Here is a 24,041-nt window from a genome sequence, read left to right as displayed (position 1 = left end):
CAGGGGGGATGGCCATGCTGCTATCCCTTCTCCTCCGTTATCCTTTCGGGATCTTGGGCACTCATGCACATGTGCCTGGCATGAGATTTAAGCCGCCCGGTCGGGGACGTGAACTGTGGTTGACTATGTGGGAGTCCAGCGACATAGCCATTATGCTAACTGCTGGTCCCGAAAAGGGAATTGTTTTAATTCCTGAAGTACCTCCAGAAAGTCCCCATGCAAGTGTTCTCTTAGGGTGTTAGCTTACTGCTCGTGAGTGGACTGATGGCCAGGCATGGAAAGTAAAACATTGCTAAAGCCACACCTCAGTTAAGCCCAGTAGTTCACTTTCATTTTGTGAGTTGACAGTCTAGTTATATTGTTGAGAAACTCAGTGTGTTGAGGTGTTTTGCTTTGGGAAGTGTGTGGAAGCAGACTGATTTGAGTCGATAGTATAATACCTTGCCTATTTTTTCTTAAGAATTACTTACTTTTTTAGAGAGATTTTTTGCTATAGGGCACATGTGCTCAGCAGAGAGACAGAAAGCGAGAAATCACCCTCCAGGAGAGATGGTCACTCCACAGTCCTTTCTCCTCCATTCTCTTCTCAGGATTTTGGGCACACACACACACGTGCCCAGCGTTGTTTTAAGCTGCCAGGTCCATGACTCAAACTGCTGTCGGCCATATGGGAATCCAGTGATGTAACCATTATGCCATCTGCTGGTCCCAAATTATTTCTTTTTAAAATTTATTATTACTACTTTTTAATTTAATCTAGAGAGACAGAGAGAGGGGGAAGTTGAGAAAGCGAGCCACCAGGTCTGAGACTCAAACCATAGTTGGCCATGTGAGAGTCCAGAGTCTCAACCACCACGCCATCTGCTGACCCCAACATGTTGCTTTTTAGGGAGTAACTACGGGCAACTTGCTTAGCTTCCCTTTAACCTTAGCAGAAGTCGAAGCTTCTCTGAGAAATTCGGATGCTATCCTCTATTCAGGACTTGTATAGGATTATAGATGTTATAAAATCTTAGCACAGCAACTGGCATATATCAAACATTCAAATAAATAACAAACACTAAAATTATTATGAATTGCTGGAAGAGTGTTAGATACAAAACAAAGCTGCATATCAAACGGTATGCTTTTGTGTTAATGTATGCGAGCCCTTTCAATGCCTTTGAAACACAGATGCTTCTTGACTTATGATGGGATTATGTCTCCATATGAGTTGAAAATATTCTAAGTCAAAAATTAATTTAATATTGGGGCTGAGAGATGGTGTGGTGGTTAAGGGCATTGGACTCCCACATGGCTGACCATGGTTTTGAGTCCCGAACTCGACAGCTTGTTTTCTCACAGTCTCTCTCTCTCTGTCTTTCCTTGGTCAAATTTTAATAAATAAATAAATTAACTTAAAAAATAATTTAATATTCAAAACCTACTACTGGACATGTGTGGATGGGTGTTTAAAATCCTAAGAGGAAGGGCCAGTAAGGGGTGTGGTAGGTGGGACGCTGGGACTCCCACATGGCCGACTGCGGTTGAAGTCCCAGACCTAGCGGCTTGCTTTCTCTCTCTATCTGTCTCTCTCTGATGAATACCTGTATCTATCTTGAAAAAATAATAATAATGATAAATAAAATTAAATGGATCATTCTTAGAAAAACAAATCCTAAGAAGAGAATGGAGGAGAAAGGATTGCAGTGTGATCATTGCCCCTGGGGGTGATTTCACACTCGCCCTCCGTCTTTCGCCTGCCTTAATTAGAACACTCACATTAACCTACAGCTGGGGAAAATCATATAACACAAAGCCTATTTTTATTATTTTTTAAAGGTTTTTTTCTTTAGGGCATGTGCACTTTCCAGAGAGAGAGAGACAGATAGTGAGAGGGAAAGTTAGAAATCATCCCCCGGGAGGAGGGCCATGCCACAATTCCTTCTCCTTCATTCTCTTCCTAGGATCTTGGGCACACGTATGTGTACACGTGCCCCTTATGATTTTTAAGCTACCAGGTCCGAGACTCGAATTGTGGTCAGCCATGTGGGAATCCAGTGACGTAACTGCTACGCCTCCTGGTGACACCACAAAGCCTAATTTACGATACGGTGTTGAATATATCAGGTACCTTATTGCCGATAGATCGTAATGAAAGTGAAAAACAAAACTGTAGCATAGATACTTAGAGATTTCTCCTGAATGTCTCTGGTTTTGGAAAGCTGAAATATCAGAACTTGGAGACAGTCTGCACTTTGGAAAGAATGACTTGTGAAACAGTAACACACAACATTGGGATGATAGAGAATCGTCTTCAGCGTTTTACGACATTTACTAACAGGTCCCACTGTGAGCAGTCTCATAAGCAGTCAGTTACTGGTGCGTTACACTGAATTTAATCTACAAGTTTTTACCCCACAGTAGTCATTGGAGGGGGCCAGACTGATCTGTAAGTAAAGGCTGCTTTTCTAAGACTGTGTTGGAACTTAGGCCCACCGGGGCCCAATTTAACAAACTCTGTCTCTCCTTGGGAAAGGGAACAGAGTATAAAATCCCATTGCAGGTAGTCATAGGAGTAAGTTCTTCATATTTTCCCTGTGGTTAACCAGCTGTAACTGGATGTGGCTGATAACTCAGATGAAACATTAAGGAGAGACTATGGCTGTCAGTGAAAGGACCAGGAAATGTGGTCTTAAAAACTGGGCTTTTGGGGGACCAGCAGTTAGTAATGGCTATATCGCTGGACTCCCATGTAGTCTACTATGGTTCGCGTCCCAACCCAGTGGCTTAAACTCACGCCGAGTGCATGTGCCTGCGTGCCCAAGATCCCGAGAGGAGAATGGAGGAGAAGGGATAGCGGTGTGGCCATTCCCCCTGGGGAGGTGATTTCTCACTTTCTCTCTGTCTTTCTGGCGAGCGCACGCGCCCCATAGTGAAAAACCTCTCAAACAAACAAACAATAACAAAAAAAACCTGGGCTTTTGGAAGCAAATCAAAGTTGTCACCAATATCACTCCCCTCATATAGAGAGGTTCGTTCCACTCAACACCATCTGCCCAATACTGCAGAGTCTCCCGGGCTTTCGCACACCTTGGTTGGTTTCATTGGATGCATCGCAGTTTGGGGTTTTCATCACTCTCTAGCCATTCGCCTCTTCCCGGCTCTTGCCTTGCCTTTATTTTCCTATGGCAATGGTATAAATAATGCAGAGGTCTTGCTGCTGGAAAGCTTATGAGCCCCAGATGTCAGGAGTGGAAAACACAGCAGCCTAAAACTAGAAAAGCAGCGCAATAAACCCTATCAGGGATAGGTGAGCTACGGGGGTCTCGGTCACAGGGAAGGTGTGTGTGTTTGAGATGGGGGGGGGTAAGCTCTTGAACAAGGGACCCAGTGAACTCTCAAAAGAACCAGAATGGGGCTAGGGGAGAGAAGGGAAAGCTAGGGAGGGCTTGTGAGGAGCATAGCAGGGTGGCACTGATCAGTCTGTTTGCTGAGCAAAAAAAGCTGGAACTCATGTTTGTGGGAATTAAATTAACCCTGCAGTTTAGCTCAGGCAAGAATTTGTTGGAAGGGGTCATAGGGAGATGCCTAAGAGCTTGATTTCAAAATCCATATCCAGTCCACACCATTTACTTTGCTAATGAAGAAACTGAGACCTAGCACAGGGAATCATTTTTAGCTAAGAGCCAAAAGTTCAAAACTGAGCATTCCAGCTCAAACAGAACTAAATGAAACTACACACAATGTTAAAATCTGCACCCTCTCATGTGCTTGTTGCATTGAGAGAAAAAGCACAATCATTGTCTATTCACATAATCTGGAAACCCAGGGATTCTCCTTAACCTCTTCTACCTGAGCCTCCAAATCCATGTAGCCTCCAACTCCTGTAAACTTTGTTAACTCTCATAAATCTTCCTTTCTTGACATTCTTTTTTTTTTTTTTTAAGTTTTTCCTTAGGATGCATGTGCTCACACTAGAGGGAAAGCGAAAGAGGGGGAGAGAGAGAGACAGAGACAGTGAGAGGGAAAGTGAGAACTCTCCTCCCCCCCCAAGAGGGGATGGCCATGCCACAATCCCTTCTCCATTCTCATCTCAGGATCTTGGGCATGCATGCCCATGTGCCCAGCATGATTTTTAAGACACCACATCCGGGACTCAAACTGTGGTGGGCTGAGTCTAGTAATGTATCTGCTATGCCATCTACTGGTCCCCCTTTCTCTATATTCTTGCATTCGCTGTCATAAAGTAGGCCCTTGTCACCTCTTTCCTGGTCTCAGGCCCTCCAGTCCTTAACACTCCTAATGACTTAACCGTGTTGCTCCTCTGCTCAGATACTACAGTCTTCTTTATCACCACCAGGAAAATACCCAAACATCCTAGAATGACATCAGAGTACCATAATGATGGATCTGTCCATGTCTAGAGATACCTAAGCTCTATTCTCCTTTTTTATTTACTCTGTGCTTCTATCATGAATGATTAAGATTCCTCAAATCTAGGGACCAACAGTTAGCGTAATGGCTATGTCGCTGGACTCCCATGTAGCTGACCGCGGTTCGAGTCCCAGACCCGGTGGCTTAAACTCATGCCAGGTGCGTGTGCATGTGTGCCCAAGATCCCAAGAGGAGAAAGGAGCAGAAGGGATTGCAGCGTGGCCATCACCCCAGGGGGGTGATTTCTTACTTTCTGTCTCTCTGTCTCTCTCTGTCTTTCTGGAGAGCACTTGTGCCCTATAGCAAACACCTCTCCAAAAAAAAAAAAAATTTCCTCAAATCCATAGCTCCTTCCTCCCCACTTTGCATTTACGTGAATAGCTCTCACACATAAGTGTCATCTTAAGTATAACCTCCCTTGTGAATTTCCGGACCACTGCCTTGCACAACTTCAGGGGTTCTCTTCATTGGCAATGCAATATAAATGCCACCCCTAGAGGAGGGCAATAGACACTTATTTCGGTTTCAAAGAACCTTTGCTTCTCTCTCTTCATCTCTCCTTTTCCCTTTTTTAAAAAAAGAATTATTTATGTAATTTTATTCATTCATTTATTCATTTTAATTTGACCAGAGAGAGACACAGAGAGAGAGGGAAAGTGAGAAAGCAAGCCACCAGGTCCGGGACTCAAACCATGATTGACCATGTGAGAGTGTCCAGTGCCTTAATCACCACATCACATGCTGGTCCCTCCTCTCCCTTTAGTACAGTAACTATTGGCTTGTGGAGTCATCCCAATAAAACAGTTACTGGAAGATGCGATACAAAAAGAAAAGTATTTTAAAACATTGCCTCTAGGGTGGTGCAAATTGGGGTTCAAATATTTACTCACATAAGGATATTGGGCCTTCTAATGGGGCTTATTTCTTATTTACCTGGTACAGAATTTTACTGAAAGAAAACAAAGGAAGTTCAAAAAGTACACAGAAGAATGGAATTAAAAGTATGTGTTTATTTTGGTGCCAAAAAACCTCTTAAAATCTAGGCATAATTTTTAAAAATAATGATTTGTTTAACTTTATTTATTATGATTCAATTTGATGAGAGAGAGAGAGAGAAAGAGAAAGAGAGAGAGAGAGAAAGCTGCCAGCTCTAGGCCTCAATCCCTGGCTGGCTATTTGGGAATCCAGGGCTTTATCCACCAATGCCACTTGCTGCCCCAGCATAATTTTTTCTTTTTTAATAATATTCCTTTTCTGTGAAGTTTTTGAAGACCCTATGTGTGAGCGTCATATATTCCAATGGAAACGAAAAAGCTTCCTCCTCTGAAATAACTTGAGAATTCGTCTTATAATTGTCCCCTGCAATTGGAGGAACACGTGTTTCTCGTAATTAAAAGTCACTTTTAGGGACGTCATTCAGACCCCAACCCGAACAATGTCTCCATCTCCTTTATTCCGGGTCTTCAGCGCCCACTGGAACTCCCAGAGCTTAGCAGCGCTCATTCCCACAGGTGAATAGGTCTGGAAGGTTTCATTTTTCTCACTTTTCACAGATTGTGAGAATCAGAAAAAGAAAATAAAAAGGTGTTTTTTTTTTTTTTCCCCTCCAGTTGAATTCAGCATTTATGAAATGCCTGTCACCAAGTATGCATAGCTTCTGGCTTTATTGAGAAATCTGTTGCTAAGACACAGTTTTAATTTGTTTGCACACTTTTCATGAGAATGGTGGGTGTTCATTCACAGAGAGAAACTGAGGTGTAAGAGTAGAGGATGAAATCTGAAACACTGATCTTACTGATTTCTCTGCAGTAGAGGTTTTCATAGGATGGCCCTGGGACCAGGGGCATCGGTATCACCTGAGAGCTTACCAGAAATGCAAGTTCTTGGGTTAAGCAGATGGCCCAATGGTTATGTCACTGGGCTTCCATGTAGTTGACCATGATTAGAGTCCCAGACCCGGGGGCTTAAAAAACTTGCTTGCCCAGGGGACCAGCAGTTGACGTAATGGCTATGTCACTGGATTCCCATGTAGTGACCGTGATTCGAGTCTCGGACCCAGTGGCTTAAACTCACACCAGACACATGCCCAAGACCCCAAGAGGAGGATGGAGGAGAAGGGATTGTGGCATGGCCATCCCCCTGGGGGTTGATTTCTTGCTTTCTGTCTCTCTGTCTTTCTGGTGAGTGTATGCGCCCTATAGCAAAAAACTCTCAAAAAAAAATTCAAAAAACAAAACAAAACAAAAAACCCCAAAAACTTGCATGCCCCAAAATCTCAAGAGGAGAATGGAGAAGAGGGGATTGCAGCATGGCCATCCCTCTTGGGGGATGATTTTTTGTTTTCTGTTTCTCTCTGTCTCTCTGGCATGTACACATGACCAATAGCAAAAATCTCTCTGAAAAAAAAATGCAAATTCTTAGGGACCAGCTCCTGGCGTGGTGGTTGGGGTAGCCAGATCCCAATGGCTAACTGTGCAGTTGAGCCCTGATCCGATGGCTTGAAAATCACAGTGGGGACCTGTGTTTGCATGTCCAAAATCCCAAGAGGAGAATGGAGGAAAAGGGATTGAGGCTTGGCCATCCTCCCTGGGGGTAGGGCGGTGGCTTTGTTACTTTCTCTCTGTCTCTGTCTCTGCCTTTCACTGGCAAACACTCCCTGGGTAAGAAACAAATTCTTGGCCCTAAATGTAGACTCTATTTAAATCACAGCATTGCTGGAGTGCAGAGCAGCATCATACTTTAACATGCCCCCTTTCCTGTTTCCTGCAGTTCTGTATTCCATTAGGATATTGGGCACACGAGCGTGCACACACACATCTGTCATGTTTTTCAAGTCACCTGAATTGGGAATCAAACCTGTGGTCAGTCATGTAGGATCAAGCTCACAACGTACGGAGTTTTCATCACTGTGCTATGGGGTTAGCCCTTCTCTGGGTTATTCTGATGCTTGTTAATATTTGAGAGCCACAGGGGCCAGGAGATGGTATAGCAGTTAAGGCACTGGACTCCCACATCATCTACTGTGGTTTGAGTCCTGGGCCTGGAGGCCTGAATTGCATGCCAGCACATGTATGTACATGCCCAAAATACCGAGAGGAGAATGGAGGAGAAGGGATTGCAGTGTGGCCATCTTTCGCAGAGGATGATTTCTCACCTTCTGTCACTCTGTCTCTCTCTGTCTGAACATAATGCAAGCCTTCTTTATCATGGGAATGGCGACAGAGGGAGCTAGTTTTCTTGAATATTCTGTGATAACCCGTGGGGCAGATGTGCCTTGAAAGATGATGTTTATTTTCCTTAAGATCCAACCACCTTACGTTGCCACCAGATCTCATATCTGGGATCACATATCAAAATAATCCTGAAAGAAAAGCACACACTCTGACCCAGGAAGAAAGAGCGTGCACACCACGAGAACTGCAGACTTTCTTGGTGGAAGGACGGGGGCAGAGATTTTTCCCGTAGGACATGTGCTCACCAGAGAGAGGCAGAGCAACAGAAAGTGAGAAATCACCCCTAGAGGGTATGGCCATGCCGCAACCCCTTCTCCTCCATTCTCCTTTCAGGATTTTGGGCACATATGCACATGCACACACACCCTCCACTCCCAGAGCCTCTGGGTCTGAGACTTGAACTGCGGTCAGCCACATTGGGAGTCTAGTGCCTTAATCACTACACCACCTGAATTGCAAGACTTTTACTTTTATATACATATTTTCTAAGAATGTTTTCTTATACTACCAAGGTCAGAATATATTGCTAGCTTTGGCTGACTTGATTGATAGGAGTATAAAATTTAGGCTTGTGAGTTCCAGCAGCTGGAGGTAGATCTCCCAGTAATTGGTTGCTTCATTGAGCCCAATGCTTAGCAATGGTGTGCATTTAGTGAAGTTGAGAGGCAGAGCTCCCTGAAATAATGTAGAAGACTATATTAAGTCTTTGGGAAAGAGAAACGTATACCAGATTTATCTTGTGAGATGTGCACAGGTTGAGAGGCTGAGCTCCCTGAAATAATATAGAAGAGACTATATGAAGTCTTTGGGAAAGAGAAATGTATACCAGATTTATCTTGTGAGATGTGCACAAGTCCACCTGTGAAAGGACCAGAAGACATTCTTTCCACTAAGGCGCTGGGATATACATTTGTGAGGGGAGCCTAAAAGCTCTATAGTTGCTCTTCTTTGAAAACCAGGTATGTGGGGCCAGCAGATTGCATAGGGGTTAAAGTGCTAGACTAACACATGGTTGCCTATGGTTCAAGTCCTGAACCAGGAGGCTTAAAAATTATGCTGGAGGTGCTTGCGTGCGTGCCTCACATCACAGGAGAATGGAGGAGAAGGGATTGTGGTGTGGCCATCCCCCATGGGAGGTGATTTCTCATTTTTGTTCTCTCTGTCTCTGTCTCTCTCTCCAATGAGTGTATGTGCCCTATGATAGAAACAAAAACAAATAAAAAAGAAAACCAGGTTTGTAAGGAATGCTACCAGTGAGGCAGTCTTTGATTTCTGTGAAGATTATGGAATCCCAGAGTAGGAGAGACAAAGTGGAATCACTTGATAACCAAAATGGAAATGGCACTTCAGCTAGCACATCTCTTTTGATCTCAGATAATATTTATAATTCTGATGTTTACTTTATCTGATAGTTAATATAACAACCTCAGCTTTCATGTGTTTAGCATTTGTATACTATGTCTTTTTATATATTTTTACTTTTAACTTATGTTTTCACAATGAAAGTGAATTTCTTACAGAGATTTGCTCTCATTTATCCGATTTGACAATCTTTATCTTTCAATTAGTATGTTTTGACCATTAACATTTAATGAAACTATTTATAGGTTTTGATCAGAATCTACCATCTTGCTGTTTTTTGTTTCCTCTGTTCTTGGTGTTTTCTGTCTTTTCTGATTTCCCTTGTATTAACTGAACATTTTTATGATTCCAATATATCTCCACAGTTGAATTATTATTTATGCCCCTGAACTTTTTTTAGTGTTTGCCTGATTGTTTACGATATCCATCTTTATACAACAGTGTATTGCCCATTTATCTCTCCCATATTTTGTGCTATTATTGTGATACATTTACTTTTACAAATGCTGTAAACATGTACTACATTGCGACTATCAATATTTTTATTTACACTGTCAGTTATGTTTTAGAGAAATTAAAATCAGAAAAAATATTTTCCTTTTTCTTTCATGTATTTTACTGCCAGTGCTTTTTCATGATTCAAAGAGATTGACTGTTGAGACCCAAATGATTTTTGGGCTCTAAACTTCAATATCAGGAATCAGAAAAAAATAAATGCTTAATCTAAAAGGAGGGGGGTCATATTCTCCAGTGCCATTTTCAAATATGGCTGAGAGAGCAATGGAAAGAAATACATACCTCCCAAGGGTAAAGGTCTATAGAGAAAAAAAAGAAATACTAGTGACCTACTGACAGGAAGCAGAACAACACTTTTTCTGGCTGTTGATTTCCTGTTTTTTTCCATTGTGATGAGATGACTTGTCTTTAATAATCATACCATGTAGCAATCCCTTTCCTCCATCTCTCCATCCCATGAGGATTTGAGGAACATAGGCACACATGCCTGGCATGTTTTTCAAGCCACGGGGGCCAGGATTCAAATTTCAGTTAGCCAGTGTGGTATCTGACCTCCTATACTTGATAGGATTTCTATTTTTAAAATTTTCCCGAGGTTGCTTTATGGCCTAATATGTGATTTATCTTGGAAAATGTTCCATGTGCTACCAAGAAGAATGTGTATTCGGTGATTATTGGGTAAAATGTGCAGTAAATGTCTGCAGGACCATTGGGTTTATGGTGAAATTTGAATCTAATATCTTTTTGAAGATTTCCTGGCCAGATGACCTGTCCTATGCTGAAAGTTAGGTGTGGAGATTTCCAACTGTTCCTGTGTTAGAGTAACCCTCTCTCTGTAGTCTCACAGTATTCGTTTTATATATTTGAGTGCTCTGTTATTGGGTGCTTATCCTCTTGCTGAATTGATCCTTTTGTCTTGTTACATATAATGATGCTCTTTGTTTCTTTTTTCCAGTTTTCTCTTGAAGTCTATTTTATCTGATAACAGCACAGCTATTCTCCCTTGTTTTTGGTTTCTAGTCTCATGAAATGTCTTTTTCCTTCCCTTGACTTTCAAATCTATATATTTTTACAGGTGAGGTGAACTTTTGAAGATAGTATGTAGTGGGGTCTTATTTTATTTTACTTTATTTTTTTAAATCCATTTAGCCAGTCTACTGTAGATATCTACATATATATACACACACACACACACACACACACATACATATATACTGCATACACATATACATATGTGTATATGTGTATACCAGTGTGTATATATAAATATATATGAATGCACATATACACATATACATACATGTATACATATATACATATGTATATACACATATACATATGTATATATACGTATATGTGTGTGTGTGTGTACATATATACATTTTTTGGAGAGCATTTTTTGGCTATAGGGCACATGCATTCACTGGAAACACAAAGAGAGAAAGAAAGAGAGAGGGAAAGTGAGAAATCACCTTCCCAAGGAATGGATATGCCACAATCCCCTCTCTTTTATTCTCCTCCCAGGATTTTAGGCAGATACACATATGCACATGGCATGATTTTCAAGCCACTGGGTGTGGGACTTGAACTGCAGTCAGCCATGAGGGAGTCCAGCAATGTACCTGCTATGCATCTGCTGGCTCCAACATTTTTTTAAAATTATTTATTATTATCTGCTTTATTTTAGGTTACTATTGATAAGTATGCACTTGGGCCTGTATTTCTTGGTTGTTTTGTGTTACCCTTGTTGCTATCTTCCTTTGGTGGTTGGTAGTTTTCTACAGTGATAGGATTTTTTTCTTTCTCTTCATTTGTCTGATTGCTCTACTAGTAAATTTTATACCTATGCATGTTTCCATGGTGGCCTTGTTTTCCTTTTGCTTCCACATATAGGATTCTTTTAAATATTTCTTGAATAGTCAATCTGCTATTGGTAAATTCTCTCACTTTTTTGTGGGGGGAGAGATTGTATTTCTTTTTCATTTCTGAAAGATAGCTTTGCCAGGTATAGCATTCTTGGCTGGAAGTTTTTGTTGTATTTTTTGGTTTTATATCTTTCAAAAGTCTGAATATATTATTGCATTCTCTTCTAGCCTGTAAGGGTTCTGCTGAGAGGACAGTTATTAGTCTAATGGGTTTTCCTTTGTATGTGACTTGACATTTTTCTCTTGATAGTTTTTAGGATTCTTTCTTCATCTTTGGCTTTTGACAGCTGGACTGTAATGGTGCCTGGAATGTTTTTATGTTCAATCAATTTGGTGTCCTTTGTATTTGTGGAATCTGGATGTCTGTTTCTCTCCCTAGATTTGGGCATTTTTCATTATTATCTTATGAAGCAAGTTTTCTATGTCTTTTTCCAACTCTTCTCCTTCTGGAACTCCCATTATGCAAATATTTGATTAGTTAATGATGTCCTTTAGATTCTCTGTTTTTTTCACTACACTTTTTTTTTTTTAATTTTTGCTGTCAGATGTATGCACTCACCAGAGGCAAAGACAAGAGAAAGTGAGAAAGAAAGTGAGAACTCACTCCCCCAGGGAAGATGGCCATGCCTCAATCCCCTCTCTCCCATTCTCCCCATACTTTCCCAATAACTCCATCAATACAACTCTTACCAAAGTCACAGATGATCCAGATGTGGCTGGTTCTGCTACGGAAATAGTATATATCCAAGAAAACTGACATTTTAAACATTTGAGAAACCACTGGGCCTGACCTGAGTTTCTTTTTTCTTTTGATTGGCTGTTGTAGGTCTTCTGTGATTTCCATGGCCACTCCCAAAAGAAGAATGTGTTCCTTTATGGCTGCAGCATCAAGGAGACCTTATGGCAAGCAGACTGCAAGGTGGGCACATCTGCTCTCTTGGAGGATGTCAGCTACAGGGTAAGTAGATAGATAGAATTTGCTAGTCTAGACCCTGACAAGACTGTTTACATAGCATGTGCGTACACACACACACATACACACACTACTTACATATACTGCAACTAAAATGATTTGGTAATACTTGAAAAGTTTTAAATTATCAATGCAAATTGACTATTCTTTCATTTATACACTCTCTATACTTTTTCACTTAAGTGAGCCTGTTGTTTTCTTTCATGGTTGACATCTTAAAAAAAGAAATAAAGCAGTGGAGTCAGCAGGTGGTGTATGGTTAAGGTGCTGGACTCCTACATGACTGACCATGATTTAAGTCCTGGACCCGGAGGCTTCAAACTCATTCCAGGTATATGTTCATGCCTTCCTAAAATCCCATGAGGAGAATGGAGGAGAAGAGATTGTGGCATGGCCATTCCCCCTGAGAAGTGATTTCTCATTTTTTCTCTCTCTCTGTTTTTCTCTCTCCAGCAAGCTCACATGCCCTCTAACAAAAATCTCTCTAAACACAAATAATGAATAAAAGAACCAACTAATACATATACAATAATTTAACTGTAATTGTGATAAACATTTTAAAGGAAAAAAAGAAATAAAGCGAGAAGTTACACAGATGGAAGAACAAGAGTTAATGGCATGGTCTTAAGGTGCTGGACTACCACAGTCCCAGACTTGGTGACTTGAAAATCATACTGGGTGCATGAGGGTACTTGGCCAAAATACCAGGAGAAGAAGTAGGATTCGGGATTGGGACGAGGTTATCCCCCTGGAGGGGGATAATTTTTTACTTTCCCTCTCACTGTCTCTCTCCTGCAAGTGCCCGTGTCCAATGCCAAAAACCTGGAAAAAAAGAAAAGAGTGAATGCAATAGTATTGATTACGTAATTATAAAAACTCACATGAGGAATATGAGCATTTCACTTCCTTTTGTCAAGTGATCTGTAGATTTGGAGGCTATGCAGGAACTTAAGAGACCATAGTAAATTATACTAATAATTATATTAGTATATAATTATATGTAATTTTATTTATACTATAATTTGTAATTGTATAATCAGTGGTTATATTAAATGTGAGGACAGTAAAAAGAGTGATTAAGAGATGCGCTTAATGTTTGAAAAATGAACAAAACTGAATTACTTTAAAATTAATTCTTTCATCAGTCTCAACAATTTTTGTTATGCTTCTCTACCAGGGCTCACATTTTTTCTAAAAGCTTAAAGCTACAGTGTCTATTATCTAATGTACACACTTTATATTGTATGCTAGTTTGTGCATATTCTATCAATGCCGAAGTGAGAGAACTTTTGTTAAAATGTCACCAAAGTTCTGACATTAATTGCAGTATTTCTGCTGACCCAAGGATGGCATGGAATGTCAAATTTGAGTCATTATTGTATTATAGGAGAGATCCAGTGGCTGGAAGTGTTCTCTCTGTCAATCAGACAGTGGCTAGGGTTTACAGATGCCCTTCTAAATGATTAAATGGTCATAAGTAAAGCATTTTTACCTAAGGAAATATCTTAACGGAGAGAATAGATTTATTTTTTAAAGAATTACTTATTTAACTTTTTTTATTATTACAAGTATTATTTTAAAATTTGCTGCAGGACCTATGCACTCACCAGAGAGAGACAGAGAGAGAGAAGGAAAGTGAGAAAGCAAGCTGCCAGGTTGAGGACTCAAACTGTTGTTGACAATGTTGGGGTCCAGCGCCTTGACTACTGTGCCACCTGCCGGTCCCTTAGGAGAGGATAGTTTTTGTTTGTTTGTTTTTTTAGGAGTTTGTAATCCAGCCTCACAGTTATGGCTTAGGGAAGGATTCTGAAAAGTTAGTTTTAGCAATTGCTTAGTCTTTGGAAGCAAGTACTTTATATGTGCTCCTACTCAAGAATCATCATGGCTTCCTTGGCCTTCAATGATGACTGAACAGTTCCCAGCCTGACTGCTAAGAAAACCGTAGAAGTGGATGGAGTCACTGTAAATTTCAGGTTCTGTGAAATCTGTGGCTTTGCATAGGCTCAGTTCATTATCGCATGAGATCAGATGTTTGGGGACAGCACAGATCCACAGCAATATAGAAAAATGGAGCTAGGGACCAGCAGTTAGCGTAATGGCTATGTCGCTGGACTCCCACATAGTCGACCACGGTTCGAGTCCCGGACCCGGTGGCTTAAACTCACGCCGGGCGCGTGTGCGTACGTGCCCAAGATCCCTAGAGGAGAATGGAGGAGAAGGGATTGCGGTGTGGCCATCCCCCCTGGGGGGTGATTTCTCGCTGTCTCTCTGTCTCTCTCTGTCTGTCTGGCGAGCGCACATGCCCTATAGCAAAAACCTCTACAAAAAAAGAAAAAGTAATAATGAAAAATGGAGCTAAAAGGCTATAGTCTTGGGACTAGCAGGTGGCATAGTGCTTATGGCACCGGACTCCCACATGGCCGATTATAGTTTAAGTGCTGGGCCCTGCAGCTTGAACAATGACACTGAGCACATGTGTTTGCATGCCCAAAATCGCAGGAGAATGGAGGAGAAAGGATTGCAGTGTGGCTATCCTCCATGGAGATGCGGGGGCGGGAGGAAGATTTCTTACTTCCCCTCTTACTGTCTCTCTGTTTCTCTCCACAGAACCCATGTTCCCTGTGGCACTAACTGTGGGGGGGGTGGAAGGAAAGAAAAAAAAGACTATAATCTTTAGAGTTGGCCAACTTAGCATTTGGATCCCATTTTAGCCACTCTGTAAGCATAGAAATTAAACTTTTATTTCTAACATTTCTAAGCTTCAGTTTTCTTATCTGTAAAATGATTTGAAAAATTTTAATTAAATTATATTTTATTTAGAGGACACCAAAGAGAGACCAAGAGAAAGAGAAAATGATAAATCCCCCCTCCCAATGGAGGATGGTCCTACTATAACCCCTTCCATATTTCTGCTTTTGGGAGTTTGAACATGTATGCACATGTGCTGGTGTGTTTTTCAAACTGCTGGGTCAGGGCCTAGAAACACATAGTTGGCCATTTGGGTTTCAACCATCTTAACAACCATGCCACCAACTAGCCCAAGTATTAAAAAGATTGAAATAGCATATATTAAGCATTTGCACTACAGTGCTGCTTAATAAATGTTGAGAAGCTTTTTTTTCTTGAGAGAGAGAATTTTGCTATAGTGCGCGTGTGCTTGCCAGAGAGACAGAGAGGCAGAAAGTGCGAAATAACCCCCTAGGAGGGGTGGCCATACCACAGTTCTTTCTCCTCTATCCTACTCTTGGGATTTTGGACATGTGCACACACTCATTGTGAGTTTTAAGCTTCCAGATCCAGGACTCGAACGGCAGTCAACTATGTGGGAATCTAGTGATGTAATCATTATGCCATCTGATCCTGAGAAGCTACTTTTTATGAATATTCTCACCTACAACTCATCATAGTTTAATTTTTTTTTAAATTGTAGACTCTTCCCAAAATCCTTGATAAGCTGGCACCAGCATTCACAATGAGCAGCTGCAGCTTCCTGGTGGAGAAGTCTCGAGCCTCCACAGCCCGGGTGGTGGTGTGGAGAGAGATGGGCGTGTCCAGAAGCTACACCATGGAAAGCAGCTACTGTGGCTGCAACCAGGGCCCATACAAGGTAGGAGAGGCTGCAGGACACTCATGCTTTCTGTGCAGCAGCAATACACAGAAACGGGGAGCGATAACAGGCCTCTCCTTCCTGCTTTCTCACCTGAAAGTGGAAGAGAGCTACAGGTCAAGGGTGCTCCTACTCCCTTGGCTTGAAGAACTGGTTCAATCATTGTCTTCACCAGCAGCAGCATCTGTGTTGATCCTGGAAACATTACGTGCATGCCTTCCAATTGGGTTCCTCAGTCAGCTGCCCATTCCAGCAGGCAGCAGGAAACCTCCGTCTGATATTTACCCTTAGGTCTTAGACAACTTCCACACATCCTCCTTAGTTATATGCATGACATTTGTTTTAGCCTTTGGAATAAGGGATCTAGTTCCATATGTATGATGAAGGGTATAGGTTAGTCTGCATGCAGACATTGTCAGTACATGAATATGTTGTGTTTCTCTGTCTCCTTTGCCTATCTGTTGGGTCATCAGAAAAGTCATGATGCATTTTTGCATAGAACAACGTAGACAAATATGTTGTGACTTTCCTGACAACTCAATAAATGAGCAGCTCTCTGTGTTGACTTGTTCTCACCAGAGTGCACCAAAGTGTGTGCATGCCACTGGTCTCCCAGAAGGAGTGGGTCTGGGATTTGTGCACTTGTGTTGAGGGAAAGTGCTCTTGTAAATCGCATCCTTTCATCAGCTGTATCAGCTGCACAAACAGCTGGATGGCTGCTGTCACGCTCTGTCCTGGCTGTTCTTCACATTCCTCCATTCAGCTGTATCAGCTGCACAAGCAGCTGGATGGCTGCTATCATGCTCTGTCCTGGCTGTTCTTCACATTCCTCCATAGAGGAGCATAAATAAGGGCCCTTATGACAGTGCCAGGGTAATAGACTCATTGCAGTTTCTGAGGCAAGCTGACAGACTAGGCCTTGGTGAGTTCCACTGAACCCCAGGAGTACCTGGACCTTAGCAGCATTAGAGCTCATTGTGTTGGCGTTGACTCTCTCCCGGAACAGCCAGGAAGCATTTGGCATCTACGCAGTTCTGAGCTTGAAGAAATCTGTTGGTTATCAAGGGGAGCTCAGGGAGTGACAAGTGAGGAACATTCTCTAACATCCCACCTGGTCGACATGAGGCTACTGAACCATGGATCTTGACCCATTCTTTCTAACGTATAGTCAGTTTGCTTCAAAGAATTAATTTATTACTGAATTGATGTATTATCAATGTGAATTAATGCTATTTGCCCATATACATGTAGAATAAGAACAGCAGAGACCCTTGAATGGACATGGGATAAAGTATCAAGAGATCCCAATCTTGGGGGCAGTATGGTGGTTAAGGGTCTGGACTCCCTCATGGCTGACCGTGGTTCGAGTACCAGTCCCAGTGACTTGAAACTCACACCATGCGTATGTGTATGTGTACCCAAAATCCCAGTAGGAGAATGGAGAAGAAAGGAATTATGGTATGACCATTCTCCCCAGAGGGAGAGTGATTTCTCACTTTCCGTCTCCCTGTCTTTCTCTCTCTCTCTCTGTCTCTGGTGCATGCACACAACTTATGGCAAAAACTTCAAAGAAAAAAAAAAAAGAGAGAGAGAGATCCCACTCTCCCACTCACCCTCAGGGCTGAAAGTTACTCACTATGAAACTGTGTGTTTCATACACCAACTGCAGATGTTAGTGAGGGTTCCTTTTCTCCCTAACATGGGATATTTTTTTAAAAGCTGAAAGAGAACATGTATATGGATATACTTGGAGGTTATATCATCAGGAATCTGTTGACTCTCTCAGCAGGGAAAACCTATAAAATTGGAGAAAACAAACTTGGAATACTGTGACTCTAAGTCTCTAGGGATACAAGTTTGGGCATTTCTAGTTGTATGCCTCTTGATAGAAAGGGGCCAGCCATTCGTTTTTCTGTGGTTTGTTTGTGGTTTTTTTTCGGGGGGTTTTGCTAGAGAGCATATGCACTCACCAGAGAGAAGGAAAATGAGAAATCACCCCCTAGGGGAGATGGCCTTACCACAGTTTCTTCTCCTCCAGTCTCCTGTCGGGATTTTGGGCCCATGTGCACATGTGGCTGGTGTGCTTTTCAAACTTCCAGGTTTGGGACTCAAACTGTGCAGCTGGTCATGTGGGATCCAATGCCTTAACGTCCACACCATCTGCTGGCCCCAGAAAGAAATCACTCATTTGTTTAAAAGACAATTCCATGCAGCCATTCATAGATTTATTGGATTGCTGACTTTCATTGGCTTTGTTTCTCTAAGCACCAATTCATACTATCAGCTTCTGGTCCTACAGCTCCAATGCTATTCACAGTAAATCAACTGGACCTTTCTTCAAAGTCCTTTGAAGCTATTTGAAAATGAAATCACTCAGAGGTTCAGGCCCTCAACCACTCTCCATCTTCCATGCCACATACATAGTGGCTGCTGGAAAAATGAAAAAAAAAAATGAAAGAGGCTCACCCAATGGGATAGCTTTGAGGTATCCACACAGCATTTAGGCTGTGTAATTTTCCACATGGCCTTTGCATGGGGTCTATAGAAGGAAGAACAGAGAGAGAACTGGCTAGAGAAAGCCCTCACAGTGCCAGCCCTGCTTTGGGTTTAACAACCCTATTCTCTATATGAAACACCTCTCTCTGAATGGATTGGTTTTCTCCTTCCCTTTGTTTTCCTGTCCTTATAAACATTGTTGAGTAACTGAGCAGAATTGCAGATAGTGAGCAAAGGGATGGTGAATAATTTCACATATGAGAGAGGCCTTACCCTATGGAGAAGGAGCCAGCTCAGAGCTGGGTGTTGGGTGATTTTTGTTTGAGGCATATAATGAACTCTATGAGCTATAAAGCAGTATAAAAATTTCCATGCTGAACATATTGCAAATGATTTTTGTACGTTGGGAAGCCGAATCCCAGTTGTGTCTTGAGGTTATTATTCTAAGGTCATCTTTCCATTTTTTGTTTAGCATTACCATTTATCCAAAAGATGGAGGATACTTAAATACACCCGTGAGGGGCATTCCTTCCTTCCTTCATAAGAGTATAAATATTTTTGCAGTTTCTCTGGTTAACGTGGCTTTAAAGTAGTTCCAATCATTTCTCCCCCAGCACAATAAGTACCTGATTTGTTAGTATTGAAATGAAATATCATTTCTTATAGTGACATTTATGTTGGAACTACATTAAAGAATATAAGCTATTACCTTCAAATAATTATTATGAATATGATAGTCTCTCTTCTGTTTTCCAGTCTATAGTTGGATAATTTAAAAAAAAAATATCTTGCTTTTGTTTCTTTAGATACCGTCTCTGCTGCTAGGTCATACCCTGAGGTCTATAATTTATATTTCATGTGGAAGTCCCACCCACTGAGACATGTGCTTTAGCTGTTAAGGACTGGCCTAAAGCTATTGAGGATGTTGAGAGGGAAACATCAGAATGGAATGATGTGTCCTTGGGTGGCTCATTCTGTAGAGGTGTCCAGTCTGTGTGGACAGCTGTGCACTTCTCATGGAGTGTTTGTGACCTGCGGTCACAGCCAGGGATGTTTGCACATACAAAGGCATATGAACAGGCCCTGTGGGCTGTGGGTGGCTTAGGAGAATGACGTAAGTACTCTCATACTCCCACACAAGCAGGCTGTCAACTTGTGTCTTGATGTTGCTGCAAACTTATGGGATGGAAAAATGGTCTTGGTCAGAAGAAGAACAGAAGGTAAGTGGCTCACTGAGCTTAGACAGAACTGCCTTTTTTTTTTTTTTTAAGAGAGAGAGAGAGAGATTTTTGCTATAGTGTGTGTGTGCTTACCAGAGACAAAATGAGAAATCACCTCCTGGGGAGGCGAGGGGATGGCCACCTTGAAGTCCCTTCTCTTCCATTCTCCTCTCAGGAATTTGGGCAGACATGTGCACATGCCTGGAGTGAGTTTCAAGCTGCCAAGTCTGGCATTCCAACCACGGTCAACCCTGTGAGAATCAAGTACCTTAACCTGATACTATACCACCAGCTAGTGACCCCAACCGAACTGGTGTTTAAGTCCATTGAAAGTTGCTGTGCTTATACTGGGGAATCCAACCTCTCCAAGCTCTCAGAGGCCCTGTAATCACCCAGATCTTTTCAAGTCACGCTACTGCCTGTCATCCTTTCAACTATCTTCATTATGTCCAGACCAAACCGAATTCCCTCTCATGATGTATAAGGCCTTTCACTGTCTCTTCATTTATTTATTTGTTTTTTTTTTTATGCTCAATGTTTACAACAGAATGTCTGTTAAAAATGTGTGATGACTGACAAAGGAGCGAATGGAGATTACCAGATAGGCAGAGGCTTATCCACTCTCCATCTGTAACTAGAGAAGAAGTCACACTGGCCCTCCTGTGACCGGAAGCCATTCAGAAATGGAGGTCTTCCGAGCTGTTGCTGTAGGTGGGACTGGCAAATATGTGGGTGGGAGACGAAGAGATATGAGAATGCGGGGTTGAGACTTCTCAGACCTGTCATTACGTACGTGATTTGAGAGCACCAAATGGGATTCGTTCCCAGAATATGATTCTTGTCCAGGTGTGAAATCTCTGATGGCCACATTCTCATAACGGATGATGATTAGGCAGAAGAACTTCCATCCAAACACATGGTGGATGGCGTGGTCCACCCTTTAGGTCCCTCCTTAGAACCTAAGCACTCATTAACTCTGGCTGTTCACAGCCATGTCCATCACCAGAAATTGCTGAAGGAAGCTTCCTTGCCAGAGGTATGACTGCTCCCTGAGGACTGCCTGCATCCAGGGACTGATATGTGTGTGCATGTGTGTGAGGAGGTAGAAAGAGCTGGCCTCCTTGACTCAGTTGAGACAACGCCAAAGGGCCATTCCAGCTCTAGAGCTCCCTGTAGGATTAACTTCTCCATCTGCCCAGTTCTCCCTTTTCTTACCCCTCACAGGAGGCTTTCCAGCATGCACGTCCCCCAAATTCTTCTACATGCAAATCTCAGAGCTTCAGAGGCTGCTCTCTGGGGAAAACAACTTACAATCATATTTTAAAAAAGCTAAGATTAGAACACATGAATGTTGGAACTAAGCACTTTAGCTGTTGAAGACAGTTTGATAGAGATGAATTTCATATTGAAATTAAATCATCTAAATTCAGCATTTGAGCCTTCCAGAGTCCTTTCATTCACCCTTTGCTTGTCTGAGTTATTTAGGAAAAGAGGCCCCACAGACAACTAGAGGCCATAGCTTGGTGCAAGGTGTTTTGCAAAGATCCAGAATGAAGGGTGGATATATAGTTGCCAGTGGCTGCCATAATGAATCGCCACATATTGGTTAAAAAAAAAAAAAGTGTGTTGATTCTGTCACTGTTCTAGAGGCTATAAGTGTGCAGTCAAGTGGCTGTTCCATGCCTTTCTCCTAGCTTTTGTTTTTTCCAGAATCCTTAGTGTTCCTTTGCTTGTCAGATGGGTAGATTTGGTTGTGACTGCTATGTGGTGTGGTGGTTAGGACACTAGACTCCCACATGGCAGACTGCATTTCGATTCCTGGACCTGGTAGCTTGCTTTCTTGCTTTTCCTTTCTTTCTCTCTTTGTCTCTCCCTGGTCAAATGAAAAAAATAAATAATAATGAGCCAGCAGCTGGCATAGTGATCGAAGCATTGGAATCCCACATAGCCAACTGCAGTTCGAGTCCTGGACCCAGTGACTTGAAACTCACGCTGGTGCATGTGCATGTATGCCCAAAACCTGAAGGGGAAAATGAAGAAGGGATTACAGCATGCCCATCCCCTCAGGGAGTGATTTCTCGCTTTCTCTCCCTCTCTCTCTATCTCTGTGTCTCTGGAGAGCATATATGCCCTGTAGCAAAAATCTCTCTAAAGATAATAATAAATAAAATTAAATACATAATTATTTTTAAAAATGATGTATTGTTCCAATCTCTTCCTTCGTCATCACATAGCCGCCTTTGCTTTTAACTCTTTTTCCGTGTCATCTCTCTTCTTATAAAGACCCTAGTCATTCTGGATAAGAGACCCATCTTCCCAGTGAAACCTCATCTTGACTTAATTAATTACATCCACAATGACCCTATTTCCATATTATGTCACATTCAGAAGTTCTAGATAGATATTGTTTGCAGGGGAAGGGACATTGTTCTACCCAGTACCCTGGTTCACATAAGAATATGATGTAACTATCCCAAATATGATATAAAAAGGGAGAAGGTTGAGATTTTCTTGGAACATCGTGGAATCAAATTTACAGTGATGCTGTGTAAATTGAATGCAGATTAACATTGCCTGAGTATTAACTATAGAATGTTAAGGTAGCAATAACCGTAACAAATATGTCTGTAGTACCTTCTGTGGGCCAAGCCCTTTACATGTATTAAATGACTCCATATCTGCCACTGTACAACAAAGAACTGCAAAACCAGTTTTTATTATTGTCATTGTCATCTGTATTTTACAAATGAGGCACTTAATGAACATGGTTAAGTAACTTGATCGAAGTCACATAGGTAGTAAGGTTTATATCAGCATTTGAGCTCAGAAAATTCTGGCCCTGGAATATTTTTATTTGCCATCCTGCTTTCTGCCTCATAGAAATGATTGATGAAAGGAATTGTGGGCTTTCCAGATAGGATATCAGCTTCTGTCTGTCTGTCTGTCTATCTGTCTATCTATCTATCTATTTATTTGAGTTTTGCCACGGGGGTATGTGCTCCCTGGAGACCCAGAGAGACAGAGAGAGAGAAAGTGAGAAATCACTGGGACCAGCAGTTAGCTTAATGGCTATGTTGCTGGACTCCCATCTAGTAGACCGCTGTTCTCGTCCCAGACCTGGTGGCTTGAAACTCATGCCGGGTGCGTGTGTGTGCATGCCCAGGATCCCGAGAGGAGAATGGAGGAGAAGGGATTGCGGCGTGACCATCCCCTCTGGGGGGTGATTTCTCACTTACTGTCTCTCTGTCTCTGTCTGTCTGGTGAGCGCAAGTGCCCTGTAGCAAAAACCTCTCAAAAAAAAAAAAAAGTGAGAAATCACCTTTCAGGGGGTTGTCCATACTGCAGTCCCTTCTCCTCCATTCACCTCTCAGGATTTTGGGTACACATACACACACTATGGTGTGAGTTTCAAGCCACTTGGTTCAGGACTCAAACCATGGTCGGCCACATGTGAGTCCAGTGCCTTAACCACTACGACCCCTGGATACCGCTTCTGCACTGGGCTGCCATGGAGGGGATCCATAGTAACAAGTGAGTCACTTAACTACTCTGATCAGTTTTCTTATTTATAATAATAAGGCATAATTTGAACTAAGAGGCATTATTTTCTGCAGAATTAAACTTTTCAAAGGCTGCCTTTTGCTGAGTATCCCAGAAACTTGTCGGTCACTGAAAAGATCAAGGTGACCCAGCATGATTGTAAAACTCCTAACAATCTTTTGCAACTTGTTCTAAGTATACACATTTTTCTAGGAAGAAAGAGCTGCTGTTTTAGCACCGATGAGCTTGTTGTAAGGTGACTTTGGCTATTCTCTTCACCATCCCCTCTCTCCTCCTTTCATCTTGTCGGGGCTGTGTGTGTTTGTATGTGTGTGTTTAATCTTTCCAGAGTAAACAAAGAGGGAAGGGAGGAATGCAATACATATGAAGTGGCAACTTTCGACCAGCAGGGGAAATGAGGGGGTAGGGCTAGTCTTCAGTAAAACAACCAAATTTTGACAATTTAGGCATCCTATACTCATTTTACTCTCCAGTGGCATCTTTCCTTGTCCTATCAGAGACCCGTTGCTTCTGCACAATGGACTTGCACAGCCCTGACTGCAGACGGGTCTCCTCTGCGAAATTACCTCTGGAGATCAGCAGATAGCATAATGACTATGTCACTAGACTCCCATGTAGTTGACCGTGGTTTGAGTACCAAACCCGGTGGCTTAAACTTATGTCGCGCGCGCGTGTGTGTGTGTGTGTGTGTGTGTGTGTGTGTGTGTGCCCAAGATCCCAAGAGAAGAATGA

The 24,041-nt window shown here is 42.0% G+C and overlaps 1 protein-coding gene across 1 annotated transcript in view; it reads left to right on the top strand.

Moving 5' to 3' along the window:
• AGBL1 (AGBL carboxypeptidase 1) overlaps positions 1-24,041 on the top strand; it is a 542,019-nt gene that overhangs the window by 399,672 nt on the left and 118,306 nt on the right. Inside the window, exons 20-21 of the mRNA XM_027769246.1 lie at positions 12,279-12,410; positions 15,856-16,032. Coding sequence (XP_027625047.1) covers positions 12,279-12,410; positions 15,856-16,032 — 309 coding nt within the window. The remainder of the gene's footprint in view (positions 1-12,278; positions 12,411-15,855; positions 16,033-24,041) is intronic.

The sequence above is a fragment of the Tupaia chinensis genome, unplaced genomic scaffold (assembly GCF_000334495.1).
Source record: "Tupaia chinensis unplaced genomic scaffold, TupChi_1.0 Scaffold000078_1, whole genome shotgun sequence".
NCBI classification, from domain to species: Eukaryota; Metazoa; Chordata; class Mammalia; order Scandentia; family Tupaiidae; genus Tupaia; species Tupaia belangeri.
This window is presented reverse-complemented; position numbering and strand designations above follow the sequence as displayed.